A 17,782-nucleotide genomic window follows, 5' to 3' on the forward strand; every position below is an offset into this window, starting at 1 on the left:
GCGGTAACCAAGGCCACTCAAACTTCCCAGCGAGACCTGCCGCTTTCTTGCCTGTCTTGGTCTCCAAGGAAACGGACGCAGACTACCGAGCGCCTAGAGGAACTAATATCGCAAGGGAAAAAGTAGCTCTCTCCACATTTTTCTCATCGTGGTTTCAAATTCCCCTCAGCTGGCCCAGCCTATCATGCTAAAGAATTATGTCATATTTCTGTCAGCAAACCTCCATCACTTTCTTCTCCATCCTTACTCTTGGCTAATGACGTTGCTTCCTATTTTACGAGGAAAATCATGGGGCTCAGTAAACTCACAATTTCACATCACTTCATTTACCCACCTACATGCCTCCCTCCTGAGACTATGTGTAAACTGCCTACTGACACCGATTCCTACAATTGTGCACTGAATCCTGTCCTCACTCATTTTCTCTAAGATATTACCCGGGCAATTCTCCCCGTTTTCTCCATCACCCTTTCCTCTGTATTATTCTCATCGCTTTACCAACATATTTTAATTTCTCCTATTTAAAAAAGCGACCACTTACCATCCAGCTACCCTCCCGTTTCTGCTTCACTTTACAGCAAAACTTCTAGAGAGGTTTGCCTACTGTTTCCCATTCCTTTCATCCTGTTCAGTCAGGCTTTCACTCTCCACCTCTCCTCTGGAACTGCCCTTGTCAACGCTACCAGCGACCTCCGTTTTGCTAATCCCCACGGTCACCTCTCAGTCCTCATCTTACTCAGCCTGTCTGCAGCATTTGACACAACGGATCACTCCCTCCTTGACACACTTCCTAAACTGGTGTCCAGCAAACCACTCTCTTGTGTTGCTTCCTACCTACTTCTCTTCTCCTTTCCTGGTTTCTCCTCTTCTCCCTTTACTCCCAGGTCGCCCCAGGACTCAGACAGATCCCTCTCTTTTTCTCTGTCCATTCTCACTACATTTGTGCTCCCTTCTGGTCTTGTGACTTCAGATGCCAACTCTAGATGCCTCCCAGACTCACTTCTCTAGCCTCTCCATCGAATTCCAGACACATACATCCAACTGCCTACTCAACATCTCCACTTGGGCGCCTAAGAGGCAACTCTAACACTGAATATTTCCCCAAAAGCATTTTTCCCCAACTCAAAGTGGCAACTCTCTTTCTGGAGTCATTCTTTTTCATTCTCCACCCCCACTCTCCCGCACCACAGGGCATGAGGGATCTTATTTCCCCCCACCAGGGATCAACCATGCTGCCTGCAAGTGCGGAGCCCTAACCACTGGACCTGTACCTCCAGGGAATTCCCCCGCAGTCATTCTTAACTCATCTTTTGACTCATCCTCATCCCACAACCAAATCTGTCAGCAATACCTTCAAAGTAATCTGGAATAAGACCGCTTACTACTACCACCACCCATACAAACATATACCCCACTTTCACTCTGGGACTACAGTACCAGCTCCCACCCTTACCCCACTCCAGTTCTCTCTCCACACCCCAGACTTGCTAGATAGAGCACAGATTTTAAAGTGCATTCCAGTTTAAAAAATAAATTGGAGGGAGCAAATAATTTGAAAGCACTCACACTTCAATAGGGGAATGTTACTATAGAACACAAGGCCAGAGCTCCCAACCTTCTCCCCCTCTTAAAAATCATAGGAGGGGCTTCCCTGGTGGCGCAGTGGTTGAGAGTCTGCCTGCCAATGCAGGGGACGCAGGTTCAAGCCCTGGTCTGGGAAGATCCCACATGCCGCGGAGCAGCTGGGCCCGTGAGCCACAATTACTGAGTCTGCACGTCTGGAGCCTGTGCTCTGCAACAAGAGAGGCCGCGATAGTGAGAGGCTCGCGCACCGCGATGAAGAGTGGCCCCGACTTGCCACAACTAGAAGAAAGCCCTCGCAAAGAAACGAAGACCCAACACAGCCATAAATAAATAAATTAAATAAATAAATTTTTTTTAAAAAAGCTTTAAAAAAAATCATAGGAAAATGTTATAAATAGCACTGCACGCTGTGGTCAACAGAAGGGACTGCTATGGCAAAAGCAATCAGCATGGATACCCTGGCCATTCAAGACCCTCCCAGCTGCCCCTAGGGCTGAGGGAATCACTATGTCAGGCACCCCATTTGCAGAGCCACAGTACTCCAGCAAGGAAGCTCTGCCAGGAAACCAATAAGAAGTAGGAGGTAGCAATATGTGGTAGGCCTGGGGGGTTGTCTACCCAACAGCCATTCCTCCCCTTCATCCCAGCTAATGGACCCTCATCTTGTTCAGGTGCTCACTTGCTTTAGAGGAGGCAGGTCCCAGCCCCAGCCCCAGTTCCAGCTCCAGTTCCAGCTCTGGTAGTCATGATTGGTCTGAGCTAGGCTTGGTGGGCCCATTTCCCTTGCCATTACAGGTTTGGTCATAGGCATGGGATAAAAGTCTGACCAAGGAGATGGGGTGGGAAGTCTACTCAGCAACTTTGGGGAAAGACTGTCATCACACTTTTATAAAAAGACATTGCAGAAAAACATTCCCTTGTCTATTACTAGACATCATCATACCTGTGTGACATTGCTGGAATTGTGGGACTGTGAGGAGAGTTAGCTGAAGAGGACATCCTGGAAATGGAAGAAGAAAGTTGAAGAAACCTGTTCCTTAATAGCAATGCTGAGTCATTAAATTAACCAATCCTGTCACCTATCTAGAAAGTACTGGAGATTAAGTAACAAATCACCTTATTGAGTGTGCCATTGTGAGTTGAGTTTTCTGGTACTTTCAGGCCAAAAACATTCTAATGAAAGCTACATGTGAAAGAACAACACTGAATTCACTCCCAGGTCTCATCTCTCTGTTGTCTTCTTGTTGCACATGGATGCTATTCTTCAGTTGTCTCTGTTCCTCTTCAAATCCTATCCAGTCCTAAGTGTGAGCATAACTTCCTGGGGTGACTTGGAGTTGCCAGGCCAAGCTTGGCTTTGCAGACAAACATGGCTTCATGGGGGCTGTGGCAGATAACCTCGTGTTGAGTCTTTCATCATCTGAACAAACTACAGACCCTGGGGCTAGTGTTGTGTGTCATTGCTCTGCATCTAAGCAGTCAACAGTGCACTGGGTTGAATGGTGTTCCCCCCAGATTCATGTCCTTCCCAGAGTTTCAGAATATGACCTTATTTGGAACTAGGGTCGTTACAAATGTAATTAGTTAAGAGGAGGTCATACTGGGAAAAGGCTGGGCCCTTAATGCAATATGACTAATGTCCTTATAAGAAGATAAGAGACACAGACACAGTGAAAATGCCATGTAACGAGAGAGGCAGAGATCAGAGCGGTGCGTCTACAAGCCACGGAGCCCTGTCATATTCATGGGCCATCTTCAGCTTGGCCACATCTGTGTGAGCCCTTGTCAGTCTGGACGAAGAAATATCATCAATACTAGTCTGCAAGACTCTGGGTTCCCTGAGCACAGTGAAGATGTCCAACAGGGTGTCCTCCTGGACCCACTTGGTGGTGAGAGGCTATAGGAGGACAAACTTAGTCAAGTAGTCCTAAAGAGCCAGAATCAATGTGCATAGCCTGATAGGATTTGCTTGCATGCTGATGAGATAGATTTGGCATCTTCAGTTGAGCATCTTGGAAACTATCAGTTTGGACCCCAAGTCATACTCTACAAGGTGCTCCTTTACTGGCAGGGTCTGCTGAGAGTCCAGTACAACCTGACGATATCACAGAAGGTGCTCTTGTACCTGTGTTCCAGCTCACTCTCCATGCACGTGCACCAGCCACACCCACTGCCAAGACAGGTCTCAGAAAAATGTCAAAGGGTCTGTCCACGTGGACATAATACTGGGCTTCTGATCATGTCCCCTTCATGGACTCTACCAGCTTCTCATTCCCATGGAATAGGCTGATGTTGATCCAGGTCCAGACCCTGAGAGTCAAGTGGTTCTTTCTTCTCTTGGCCTTGGCCTCCTTCTCCTGGGTCAGCTGGCTACACTGCTCTTTCATGAAGAGGTTGCAGTTTATAGACTTGCTTTCCAACATCTGTTGCAAATACTGAAGTAACAGCTCACACATGTGGCCCCACGGCACCCAGCCTTTGCAAGTCCACTATCTTCTCCCTCTGGGACATGATTATTATGCCAGAGAATAAGCATTTGGAGGAAGGCTCACAGCCCAGAGAGTGTAGACATCCATGCTAACATTGCACTACTGAGTGAGAAGGAAACAAAAGAGAAGCAGCAAAACTCACAAAGGAACAATTTCACTGGGGAGGGAGTAGAACATGGTGAGTCAAACATGAGTCAGGGTTCCAATCCCAGCTCACCCTTAAGCAAGTTGCTTCATTTCTCTGAACCTCAATATATTCGTCAGTAAAATAGGCATAATAATGCCTACTTCACTGTTTCGTTTTAAAGACTGACTAGCACCATTGTGGTAAAGACTGCTAATGACCTCCAATATCCACTCTACCTTCTTCTGTAGTGTTAGAATTTTTACTGGGCACATGGGCTGACCATTTCACGATTTCATTTCCATGGATGGACCTAGAGATGATCATACTAAGTGAAGTAAGTCAGCCAGAGAAAGACAAATATCATATGATATCACTTATATGTGGAAACTGAAAAAAAAAAAGATACAAATGAACTTATTTACAAAACAGAAATAGACCCACAGACATAGAAAACGAATATATGGTTACCAAAGGTGGGGGGGGATAAATTAAAAGGATGGGATTAACATATACACACTACTATATATAAAATAGATAACCAACAAGGACCTACTGTATAGCACAGAGAACTGTACTCAATATTTTGTAATAACCTATAAGGGAAAAGAATCTGAAAAAGAATGAATATATGTATATTGTATAACTGAATCATTTTGTTATACACCTGAAACTAACACAAAATTGTAAATCAACTATATGCCAATAAAATGTTTTAAAAATTTAACCAAAGAAGTGAAAGATTTGTACAATGAAAACTACAAAACACTGATGAAAGTAACTGAAGAAGACACACACATGGTGTGTGTGTGTGTGTTGGAGGGAGGGCAAAGTTTTCCCAAAGTTAGGAAGACTATTTAAAAATAATTATATGGATAACTTCTCTATGTGGAGGAAACCCCAGGGGAAATACTTTTATGACCGTAACAGTTGAAACCAAGTTTTTTACCTGAAAAAATATTGTAATAATGTATGATGGAAAATCTTTATCAACAGGCTCCTAATAGCAGTAGTACCTCAATGTGTCTAATTAAATAAGTTTCAACAGCCTTTCTTGTCGGTATCTGGCTATCAGAACTTGGAGGACTTTCTCGTGTTAGGCAGACTCTATAAAGTGATGAGGTTAATAGGTGAATCCTGTCCATCAGGCAGTGGGTGTGGCTCTGTTGTCCTGAACACAGTCTTTGATTTGTATGTGCTAGTTATTTACCTGACGACCTCACCATAAGGCCCTCCTTGATGCTGGGTCCCTAAACATTGACTGACAGTTTATAGTCTTGTCTCAATTGTCAATATAAAAATAGCCCAATTATCACCTATCTTAACAAATGTTTTTAACCTGAAATTTATCTGAGTATTGAGTCTCAATATTGATTAGTACCACCTCCCTGATGGAAACACCTACTGGTCTATTCTTATAAACACACCCAGCCCTTTCCTGTCCTCCCAGATCTCTCCCAGAAAACAGAATAATGTCTACATGCAGTTATTTTTGCTGGAGATTAAAATTTTTCAACAGAAGTACATTAATATGTCTATGTCCAGAAAAATAACTTCTGGTTGAATATCATTGCGTAATTTCTTTATAATTGCTTAGGCTCTAATTAGCAATGATTTAATAAAGTACATTTGAAATGTATCTGTTATAATGAAACCTTTTAGTTTTAAGGAAAAATTTTTAATGAAATATCAAGTGCATAATGTAACAGTTTTCTCTGGACCATGCCACCCTGTTAAAATTGCTGTATTGTTAATTAATTAAACAGGTGTAATCAGCATCTGCGAAAAAAAAAAAGGAGCCTAGCTTGTGTACTAATACAACCATGAATGTAAGTTGTCAGTAAACAGTAACTTTGATGTAGGCATGGTTATCTCCATTTCACAGACATGAGGCAGAAGCACATACGTGGCTAACCATTTAAGCTTTAGAGTTGGGTTGATGGGGGTTCAGATTTTGACAATCACTAAGCTACTACAAGCTTTGTGACACTGGGCAACTCACTTCCATGATCGAGCCTAATTTCCTCATCTGTGAATAGGAACAATAATTCTAACCAACAGACTCTTTTTCTCTCTTGCTCTTCAGAACCTGTTCTTTCAAAGTCCACCTCAAATCATGCCTCCTCCCCAGTCTCCCAACTAGCTTTTTAAAAATAGCGCAAATTCCAAAACTCTGTCCATAAGAACCCAGACTGAGATGCCAAACTGACCAATTCTGATAACCCTCTGTGGTGATAATCTGCCAGAAATGAGTAAAGGCTGCCATCTTCAGATGGCTTCGGTGCCCATCTGCACTGCTTTGCTCGCAGGATACCTGCCTGGCCCCGCAGCTCCTGGTTCAGTGATCTCTACAACAGACCAAGGTGACTGCTGGAGCACTGCTGAGGAGAATGGCTGACAATTTTTGAATAAATTCAGTGAGAAATAAATATAAATGTTCAGTCTTTTATCCAATTCACAGTGCTGATAGTGATCATCAACAAGAAATAAAAGTAAAAAGAGAATATAGAAAACCTGGATCTGCAAAAGTTGACTTGAGAAAAATGGCATTGATGGAAAGAATGGCCATACCCACACCAACAAAATCTTATGATAGAAGAAGATATGGTTAGTAAAATTGAGATGGAGCCAGACCCCAGTCCACTGATCAAACCTTTTCAAAACACAAACAGATATCTTAATAGTCAGAAACAAAACAAAAATGCCTAATATATGTTGGTTACATGAGGGGTCCTGTCTAGCGCAGTAAGACAAGAAAAAGTGTAAGATCTAAACAGAAAAAAACCTTCGTTATTTGCAGACAATATGATTGTCAACATAGAAAAGCAAATTGATTCCAAAAGCCATTGGAAATCTTAAAAGATTTCAGCATTGTTGCTAGATATGAGTTCAATACAAAAAATTCAATTGTGTTTCCTTTAAACACCGAAAACAAATATGTGATTTCTAAAGATACCATTTACAACAGCAACCAAGGCACCTTGGAATAAATCCCCCCAAAATTATACAAAGTCTTTAGGAAGAAAACTATAAAATGTTATTGAAATTCATAAAATAAGACTTACATAAATGAGAAATCCAGAAGGGTCACTAATGGGGAGAGTCAGCATTACAATATGGCAATTCTGTATAAATGCAATGCAAACCCAATTAAAATTCCCAAAAGTGGTTTCCTGGAATTTAGTAAGCTGGTTCTAAAATTTATACAGAGGATCCAAATATAGCTGAGACAACCTCGAAGAAGAAGAAGAAGGAAGAATGTTTCCCATTTAAAAAAAAAGAAACTAGAGTTAGGCTTCACTTTAAAAACAGGAAAATCTGGCCACAGTGGGAACGATAATTAGCTGGAGTTGACTAGCAGCTGCCCCTTCAGGTAGAATATGTGCCCTCCAGTTCTCCCAGCACTTTTCCTTATTTAAGGTACCTGCCTCGTAGATATTTGATTGTGTGCTAGTTACCTGGGGTGGGGAGTTAGGGTGAGAGGAATAAAAGAGATTATTTAAAATACAAGGGTTCTGTTTGGCTATGTAAATACCCTCACCGTGGAAAGATCTGAGCAGGCAAGCAGAAAGAATAAAAGAGTGGAATGTGTGAATCTAAGACTTTGATGCTTCTGCTTAATGATCCCAGTACGATCCTGGGGATGTGTGGCAGAGAAGGGATGGATGAGAGCACGTCGGGAGTTATAAAGTGAGGGAATCGGAAGGTCCAAATAGCACAAGAGTTGGAGATGCTGTCTTCCTGAAACCAGTACTGGAATCGGAGTAAAGGGAAAGATCTTAAGAACTCACAGGGACTCCCAGATGCTAAGCAGAACTGCAAGAGAAATAGGGAAAAATCCAACACCGGCAGAAAGGAAGAATAACCTTCCCTGGAAACCCATTGTGGACTAAGCTCTTTGACACAGGTTATCTCCTTGGACCCCCACATTCGTCCTCTGAGAGTAGATATTAATATCCCTTTGTTATGGATGAGCAAATTGAGCTATGAAAACTGAGGTCATTGGCCCCACGTGACAAAGCTGAGATTTGAAGCAGTCAGATTCAAACTAGGGTCTCCCTGACTCCACAATCCTTTTCTTTCACTAAACCCAGAAAGATCACTGGAGCACCCTGAAACACAAGCAGCTATGGTAAAGAAAACAAGACGACAAAAGGTGGTATTAACCCCACCCCCTCAACTACCCAAATTTTATCAATGTTTCTGAAGCACCAGTTGAGACAGATGAGGGAGGAATAAGGATTGTGTCCAGTGCTAACTTTAGTTAGGGAATCTGTGCGAACGGCGTTTCCTGGAGAGTCTGATCCAAAGAGTCTATCCAAAATGTCAGAGCAAAGAAGTAGAAGAAGTATAAGCCACCTACGCGTGGAGGCTGCCTGTTAACTCTGCCACTTGGCCAAGTGATTTAACTCCCATCTCCAAGCCCCTGCCTCCTGTAAAATGGGTATAATTACAACATTGTTTTGGAAGATTCCATGTGATAAAGCTTGCAGTGTGCTTAGAACAGTATCGAACACTTAAGCGCTCAATATAACTGTCATCATGAATATGATGGAGGTTTTTTTAAAAAATAATTCAGTATGACTTACTTGGAAATGTATCAAAAAATAAGGAGTGATGGATACAGGCGCAGTGTGATAAGGTATAGCAAAATTTTAATGAAAGATAAAATAGTTTTAAAGTTAAAATGTTCACTGCAAAATTCTTTCCACTTTTTGTATGTTTGAAAATGTCCATAATCCACCGTTGGAAAAATAATGCATTGTGATCTGCTCTGGGAGGAGGAAGGTCTAAGCTTTGTCTTTGTTTTTTTAATAGAAAAGGTACAAAAGTGAAAACAAAATGGGCGAAATCTTCCTCAACTCTCTCCCGCCTTCGGGCTGTGGGCCGTTAGTAAAACTGCTTGAATGAAATCATCGAGGACCGCTTGCGAAATACCAAATCCTCGAGAGCGAGGCTCAAGGCTGCCAAACCCTCGCGAGGGACAGGGACGCGCTCCAAGCTCCGCATCCCACTTCGGTGCCGAGGAGGTAGGGTTGGAGCGAGCACTAACGGAAACGCGGCCAGGCCGTTACCAGGGGGTTCCCGGCCCGCGGCCGCTGACCGCCGAGCGCCGCAAGTAAATACCTTAGTCGGGCGGGGGAGAGAAGCGTCGAATTTCAAAAAAAAAAAAAAAAAAAAGCCCAAACCCCCACAGCCCCGGGCGGGCGGGCGCGCGCCATGGGCGCCCTTTGGCTGCGGGAGCGAGTGGAGGATGCTGGGAAGGAGGTAAAATGGCCACCGGCGGCGGCGCGGAGGAGGAGAGGAAGCGGGGGCGGACGCAGCTCCTGTCCCTTGCGCGCCCGGCGGCCCGGGCCGAGGAGGCCGAGGGCGGCCGCGAGAAGATGGGCTGGGCCCAGGTGGTGAAGAACCTGGCCGAGAAGAAGGGCGAGTTCCGCGAGTCGCGGCCTCCGCGGCGGGAGGAGGAGGGCGGTAACGGCGCGCGCGGCGGGCTCAGCGCCCCCGCGGGCCTGGCGGCGCCGGGCCTCGGTGACTTCCCCCCTGCCGGCCGCGGGGACCCGAAGGGCCGCCGGAGAGACCCGGCCGGCGAGGCGACGGACGCCCGCAAGAAGAAGGGCGCAGCCGAGGTGGGCAGGAGGAAGAAGGCCGAAGCGGCGGCCATGGCGGCCCCGACCAAGCCCGACGCGGCCGAAGACGCGGCCGAGCGGCCCCCCCAGGACGAGCAGGCGACGGCGGCTGGCCCCGCGGCGGGCCCGGGCAAGGGCCGCTTCCTCGTGCGCATCTGTTTCCAGGGAGACGAGGGCGCCTGCCCAACCCGGGACTTCGTGGTGGGCGCGCTCATCCTCCGCTCCATCGGCATGGACCCGAGCGACATCTACGCGGTCATTCAGATCCCTGGCAGCCGGGAGTTCGACGTGAGCTTCCGCTCGGCGGAGAAGCTGGCCCTATTCTTACGCGTCTACGAGGAGAAGCGCGAGCAGGAGGACTGCTGGGAGAACTTTGTGGTGCTGGGGCGGAGCAAGTCCAGCTTGAAGACGCTCTTCATCCTCTTCCGGAACGAGACGGTGGACGTGGAGGACATCGTGACCTGGCTCAAGCGCCACTGCGATGTGTTGGCCGTGCCGGTGAAAGTGACCGACAGGTTTGGGATCTGGACCGGGGAGTACAAGTGCGAGATCGAGCTGCGCCAGGGGGAGGGCGGGGTCAGGCACCTGCCGGGGGCCTTCTTCTTGGGGGCCGAGAGGGGCTACAGCTGGTACAAGGGGCAGCCCAAGACGTGCTTTAAATGTGGTTCCCGGACCCACATGAGTGGCAGCTGCACACAGGACAGGTGCTTCAGGTGCGGGGAGGAGGGGCACCTGAGCCCTTACTGCCGGAAGGGCATCGTGTGTAACCTCTGTGGCAAACGAGGACACGCCTTTGCCCAGTGTCCCAAAGCGGTTCACAATTCCGTGGCAGCTCAGCTAACCGGCGTGGCCGGGCACTGAACACCCACCTGCCTGCCAGGGTGAACACAGAGCCAGCTTACCCCTCTTAAGTGCCAAAACTTTTTTTTAAACCATTTTTTATCGTTTTTGGAGGAGATCTTCTTAAAACTACAAGAGACATCTCACTTTGCCTTCCTAAACTGAGTTTACTCCATTTCAGCCTTTCCTGAATTTGGTGACTCTGTCATCAGTAACGACTACCGACCGAGAACTGTAGTGTGCAGATATGTCTCCCCTCCCTTTTTTAAAATTTATTTTCATTTTTGTATTTGGAGATTTTTTTTCTGGTACTTTTTACTCCCCACCCCTTGTCTTCTCCCCGGATTTTCATTCTCCGGCTGCCTTGCTCATCTTTATGCCCCAGTGCTAGGTAGGGGCCCAGCACATGGTCGGCACTCCATCAGTGTTTGTTGAATTGAGAACATTGTTGACCCTGGCTTCTGTCAGGGTGTCTATCTTTTGCAGCTCATCCCGTCCCCTTTTAATTTGCTGCTTCTAATCTATGTGGTCTGAGAATTTGTGAAACCAGTGTTGTTAGAAGTGTATGTAAACTGAGTCAATAAGCTCTGAATGGTGGCCAAGGGCCTCTCTTACGGCATTAAAATGCATGGACTTTGTGACAGCACTTTCAGTGGCTCAGAAACCATTCTTCACAGAATCATGGAATCTAGAATTTTCCTGCTGGAAAAGACCTAAAAATTGGTTTAGACCAATCCACTGGTTTTCCAACAGATGAAACAGGACCAGAGAGGTTAAATGACTGGGTCAAAATCACATAGCTGTCTGGTGCCAGAGCTAGCCTAGAGTAGAGTTCCCTGACCCCAAGCCCGGTGCTCATTCCACTACCTCTCACACCTCACAACATTTTCCTCAACACTTGAGGGCCCAGAAAGTCTGCTCTTTCCAGAATAATGAGCCCAGAGGAATGCTAAGAAATCATCTGGGGAAGGAAGCAGAAGATTTGGCAGGAGCTTCAGAATACTTGGGAGATACGGAAGGGACAAAGGAACATAATCCAGGGTGTACTCATTGCCCCCTGGGGTACCATATCTGGATTAAAGTGGCCCTGCTCCTTTGTGGCCTTCCCCTTCCCCGTTCATTGCCACCAGTGAGAAATAGAGGTGCTCCTGAGTAAAGAAAGGTTTACATTTGCATCTTAGCCTCAATAGCTGGCGTCCCCAGAGAAGCAGCTGACTGGAGCTCATCTGCAACCTCCGGACTCTCAGGAGAAAAACGGAATTCCAAATGAGCTGTTAACTCTAAAATGTACTTGGGAAATAGGCCAAGCTAGAGGGCATTGGGTCTACTAAGTGTTATCAAGTTAAAGTAGAAAAGACAGTACACTGCTTTTCTTTTAGTTTTTGTCTTTCCTTTATGTTTTGCTATTTCCTTGTGGCTTAGAATGTAAAATCGATTGTTTTAAAGTTTTGTTCTGAATAAATATTTATCTTTTGTATTGCTAACAGTGCTGCACTATTTCCTTTCGAAATGTTAGATGCATAGGTTCACAGACCCTAGTTCAACCAAGACTTCCCACACTCCATTTGTTTACTCTGCATATACATTTCCAGCCCCACAGGCAACACTTAACACCTACTATGTTTTCCCAGGCCCTTGGGAGTTGTTACCTAAACCTTTGCTTCAAAATCACTTAGCATACTGTTAAAACTAAAGTGTTAAGTCCTAACTCAGTTCCGAGCAATCGGAATCACTGGAGTGAGTGAAATATTTTTAGTAAGCGCCCCTAGCAACTCTGTTGGGCAGCCAGGTTTGAGACCACAGTTCTGAATAGTACTAACATGACTGAGAGGGACTGCCCTCAGGAGATTACAAACCAGTGGGAAAAACTGAGGTAGGATGTAAGTTTCATCATCTTAACAGTTATTTTAAGTGTACTGAATTGGATACAAAGTATTCATGGGCTTTAGAAAAAATGCCATCTCTTCCAACTATAAGGGAGGAAGAGAGAAAGGGTCCAGGAAATTTCCCATAGAGCTGACTCACTCCTCCAAGCTAGCCCTGGAGACTCCAGACACAACCCTCTGAGGGATTTTCTAGCTCTGAGATGATAAGATGATCTGATCCTAAGAATTAATGTTCCCAGTGTATTGATTCTCTGACTCAGTGATTTGAGGGTATTTCCAGAGCTGATCTGGTACAGTTGAGGCCTGGTTGGCTCTTCAGAATCCTGCCTTTCAGAGCCAGCTCAGCCTTTCTCCTTCCTGTCTCCCAAGGCAAACACAGTCTTCCCTCCTCCTTCCTTCCCTCCCTCCCTCTGTCCTCTCTCTCCCCCTCCTCTCCCCATCCTCTGCCACGGGTTTCCCTCCCTCACAGTGCTGGAGGCCTGACGTGGGGGGAAAAAGCCTGTATTCATCATAGTCCCCTCCCCCTTCCTCCTAGCAGGCGCTGTGCCAAGGAGCCTCCTTGGAAGGAATCTTCCCTCTGCCCCTCCCCCCCAACTCTACTGGAGAGAGCAGAGGAAGAAACTGTTTCCCTGCCCTTCCCCTCCCCACCCCCCATCCGCTCCAGGGCCTCCAGCCTGGCAGTCTGGGGACTGAGCCACGGGCTGGAGCAGAACAAACCTCCCCCAGCTTCCTCTCCTGATCTAGCAGCCCCCAAATTACAATCCCTCACTGTTCATGGGCTCCTGGGAAGTGTGTCGAGATCCCCAGCCTGAGGCTGGCTGACTAGCTGACGTTCATTCGTTCAGCTTACAACAATACTGAAGGCCATTAAGAGCCAGACCCCACACAAGGCACTCTGCATACACCCGTGAATAAGACTGTGCACTTGCAGAGAGAGCTACAGATAAGTAATAAGGAAGCAATTTTTAAAATAATATTAAGTATTTTTTAATGTTCTAGAAAAGAGTATAGAATTGTCTCAAATGCAGCTCTACTAGAAGAGATGATGTCTGGACTGAAACCTGCAAAATGAAGGAGTCAAGTGAAGAAGGAAAAGATATTCAAGCAACAGAAGCAGCCTGTGCAAAGACCTGGAGGCTAGAGCACAGGGTGTGTTCAGGCTGGCTGGAGAGTCACAGGAAGATGTGGTTGGGAAAAGGCCAAGAGGAAGTGACAGGGCTTGTCAGTGTAATAAGAGGCTTGATTTTGTCCTAACACCCTCCACTCTGGCCGCCTTCATTCCATTCATTTAACACTCTAACACTCATATGTTAAGCACCAACTCTTTCAAGGCAATGGATTGCAGCAAAATAGTCAAGTCCTTTGGGGCTGGAATTCTAGAGTTACACAATATATAATCTGTAATAATGCATTGAAAGAAACATACAGAGTGACATGTTTAATAAGGAAAACTGATTTGTTCTTGAGGGGTCAGGGATAACTTCCCAGACAAAATGTTTGAACTGAGATCAAAAGACCATATAAGAAGTTAATTGAGGACTTCCCTGGTGGCGCAGTGGTTAAGAATCTGCCTGCCAATGCAGGGGACACGGGTTCGAGCCCTGGTCTGGGAAGATCCCACATGCCGCGGAGCAACTAGGCCCGTGAGCCACAGCTACTGAGCCTGCGCGTCTGGAGCCTGTGCTCCACAACAAGAGAGGCCGCGATAGTGAGAGGCCCGCGCACCGCGATGAAGAGTGGCCCCCACTTGCCACAACTAGAGAAAGCCCTCGCACAGAAACGAAGACCCAACACAGCCAAAAAAAATAAAATTAATTAATTAATTTTAAAAAAAAAAGTTAATTGAAAGGTGGGGGTGGGGGTTAAGTGGTGGTAAGGGTATGAGCCTAGGTTTGCGTAAGTATAACAACCCTATAGTGGGAGGAGGCACAGTGGATTCTAGAAACCAAATGAAAGCCAGTGTTTAGAAACAAACCACTCTAGGTATTGAGGAAAGTGATGGGCTCTAGGCTGGATATTAGGAATGATTCCTAGAACACCATGGAACTGACCTACCAGGGGAGCTACTACCTCTCTCACAGTCAGAAAGGAGCCAGGAGGCCATCATTGGAAAGGCTGAGTTTGAGGACACGCTGCGGAAGCTGCCACTCAAGGACAGGATGCTACTGCCAATGCTACTGCTAGAACAGTGGAATGTCAAGCCCTTGAAGCCAGAGATCATACACTAGAGTCTCCACAACCTTACTTAAAAGCAAAAACAGCCAAAATTGTTTGACTTCTGCCTACTACCACCTTCCAAACCTCATGTAAGTGTACCTAATTGCTGGAGCCCTAGCTGCAAGGGAGTCAGGAAATGCTTTTGCTTTCCAGCATGAGTAGCACAGAAAGCACACTAACAGTGGGAATGGGAGCTGTCTGCCGACCAACCACATCTGGCACAGCCAGTGTGGCTACAATGCAGAGAGGGGGAGGGAGATGATGGTTCAAAATAAGACTGGAGATCTCTTGGGGAGGTCTGGTCAGCCATGTTTAGCATTTGAGTCTAAGAATGATGAGGCGCCATTGAAAAATTTTTGAGCAAGGAAGTGACATGATCAGGGTTATATTTTTAAAAGACCATTCAGGATACTTTGTAGAGAATGGGTCAGAGAGAAGCCCAAGCGTAGAGAAGTCCAGTTTACCAAGGTGACAGATGAGGGTACCTTGGAGCTGGATGATGCAGATACAGAAAAGCAGGCAGGGTAAAGAGATTTTTAGGAGGTTAAGTCAACAAGACAGACATAGGCTGGAGGAAAAGTAAGTACCAAGGATGTGACCCAGGTTTCCAGCTTCTGCAATTGGAGAGATAGTGGGGCCACTCCCTGAAGTGTAGAACAGAGGAGAAAATCCAAGTTTGGGATGAAGGTCTTCAGTTTGATTTTGGCTGTGTTGAGTTTGAGGTCCCTGTAGAGGATATCTAAAAGAAGGTGTGGGATGGGTGGTTCAATATCCACAGGCCTTAAATTCTAAGGAGAGCTCTGGGCTTGAGATATAAACACAGGTGTCCTATAGCAATGGTTTTCAAACTCTTTAACCACATTCCACAGAAGGCATACATTTTACATTGCAGCCATCCAACATATACATATGTATACTTATATATAAATAAACAAGTTTATACATAGAAACAAGTTTATATATAGAAAGAAATAATATGATCTCTGTGGGTGGTGTGCTCTGATATTTTCTATTCTATTGCTTCTTCTTTTATAAATGCTTATATGACCTGTTAAGTTGATTTTATAATCTCCTAATGGGTCATGAGAAAAAGCATAGGGGAAAAAGATTATAGCAACTCGGATCATACCTTATGCAACTCTGACATGTGAGAGTTTTCCCTGATGGAAAAAGATATCGTGACAAACTAAGAAAGGACAGCCAGAAAGGGAGAAGGAAAACAAAAGAGTGTAGAGATACATAAACCAAGGGAGGATAGCTGTAAGTGGCAGGGATTAACTGTATTGAGTGCTGCAAGAGGTCAAGTAAAATTGGCCTTGAGAAATGTCAAGATTCATAAGTCAGGATTGAAGAGTGCCCATTGGATTGAATAATGTGGAGGTCATTGGTGAAGACCTTTTAGAGTGTTGGGAGAAAGAGGTGGACTAAGGAACAAGTAATCTTCCTAAAATGCCAATCTAGCACTCTGACCCTTTTACTCCCTCTGGGGCTCTCTACTGCTCTAGGGAGTCAGCCTAGCATACAATTCCTTTTGCAAGAGGCTTCTGGGCCCCTTTGGGACTTTATTCTCAGCCAGAGTGCCCATTTCCCTACTTCATGTCAACTTCAGGTATGGCTGACAAAGAGCAACCAGAAGGAGTTCAGTATGATGGAGTGTGGAATGGTATAAGAGGAAGCTAAGGAGTCAGATCATACCAAGTTGAAGGTGGAATTCCACGGGAACGTTACCAGACGTGGGCAGAGCCAGTGGATCCATACAGCACCACTTGCTGGCTTGTCAGAGTGACTAAGAATATTTGGGGGAGGACATGTTTCATGAAAATAAACAGATATGTTATGGAGGAGAATGCAAACTTTGCAGAGTTTTAAAATAAAACATGGACCAACATCTTTGGAAAGCAGTTTGTTTGGTACTATCAAAATTTTAAATTTACATAATCTTTAACGCAGCAGTCATAGGAAATGAATCTATAGCTAAACTTGGACAGGTGCACAAAGATGTTATATGTCAGATGTTATGTATGTTCACTGATGCATTACTTAAGGTACCAAGGACTGGAAACAACCTGATTATCTATCAGCTATGTATCAATAGTAGTTAGGCTATGGCACATTCAAATAGTGTAACACTGTGCAGCTGTTAAAAAGAACGGCTATTAAAAACCATCTAAGACACATTTTAAAGTGAACAAAGCAAGATATGGTATGCTACTGTTTACATTTTAATTTTACTTTTTTCAGCTTTGTTGAGGTGTAATTGACAAATAAAATTGTAAGATATTTAAAGTGTACCATGTGATAATTGATATACATATTACATTTTAAAATGATGGAATAAATATATACATATGCTTATTTATGTATAGAATAATCTGGAAGGATATTAGTGAAATTGATAACTGTTGCTTCTGAGAAGAACTGGATATTTGGGATTGGGGCTGGAAGGAAAATGTATTTTCCACGGTATATCCCTGGGGGGTTTCTTTGGTTTTGTTTCTATTTCATGTATTATCTCTGGCAAAAAAAAAAATTAACAACAAAAAAATGCAAAACACAACACAAGACTTCAAAGAAATTCCTGTAGACTCTGTAGAAACAGGAGTCCGTTTCCTCTATCTTTAAAAATAAGACATTTTGATGGGAAAGTTTAAAACTCTAGAGCAGCCAAGCCAACTCACTGGTCTCCCTGCTTCCAAGCTTGGTCTCCTTCCACCCAGGAAAATCGTCCCCAAAACAAAATTTGATCACATTAAGCCCCAGCTTAAAAGACCTTCAAAGACTTTGTGTCCTCCCTGGGGCCCACCAGGCCCTGCCTGGCCGCCCAGCCTCCTCTGGGCCTCACCCCCTCACCCAGGCTGGGCTTCTGCTACTCATTCCAGGAATTCACCCTCCCAGACCCGTGGTTAACCCTTACCTTCCCTGGTGCTCAACTCTAATGCCACTTCCTAACGGCAGCCTTCCCTAACCTTCTAGACAAAACCCTCTTACACTCCCCTCCTTTTAGTGGTCACTGCA

The 17,782-nt window shown here is 45.2% G+C and overlaps 1 protein-coding gene across 1 annotated transcript; it reads left to right on the top strand.

Moving 5' to 3' along the window:
- Window positions 1–9,200: 9,200 nt before the first annotated feature.
- On the top strand, window positions 9,201–12,148 carry ZCCHC3 (zinc finger CCHC-type containing 3). The gene has a single exon (XM_059897918.1). The coding sequence runs from the start codon at window positions 9,471–9,473 to the stop codon at window positions 10,683–10,685; it is 1,215 nt and encodes a 404-aa protein (XP_059753901.1). The 5' UTR covers window positions 9,201–9,470; the 3' UTR covers window positions 10,686–12,148.
- The last annotated feature ends 5,634 nt before the right edge of the window (window positions 12,149–17,782 follow it).

The sequence above is a fragment of the Balaenoptera ricei genome, chromosome 15, assembly GCF_028023285.1.
Source record: "Balaenoptera ricei isolate mBalRic1 chromosome 15, mBalRic1.hap2, whole genome shotgun sequence".
In the NCBI taxonomy this organism is placed as follows: domain Eukaryota; kingdom Metazoa; phylum Chordata; class Mammalia; order Artiodactyla; family Balaenopteridae; genus Balaenoptera; species Balaenoptera ricei.

Bases quoted from the DNA above. Each gene is read 5' to 3' on its own strand.
- ZCCHC3 (XM_059897918.1), top strand. From the start codon at position 9,471: ATGGCCACCGGCGGCGGCGCGGAGGAGGAGAGGAAGCGGGGGCGGACG.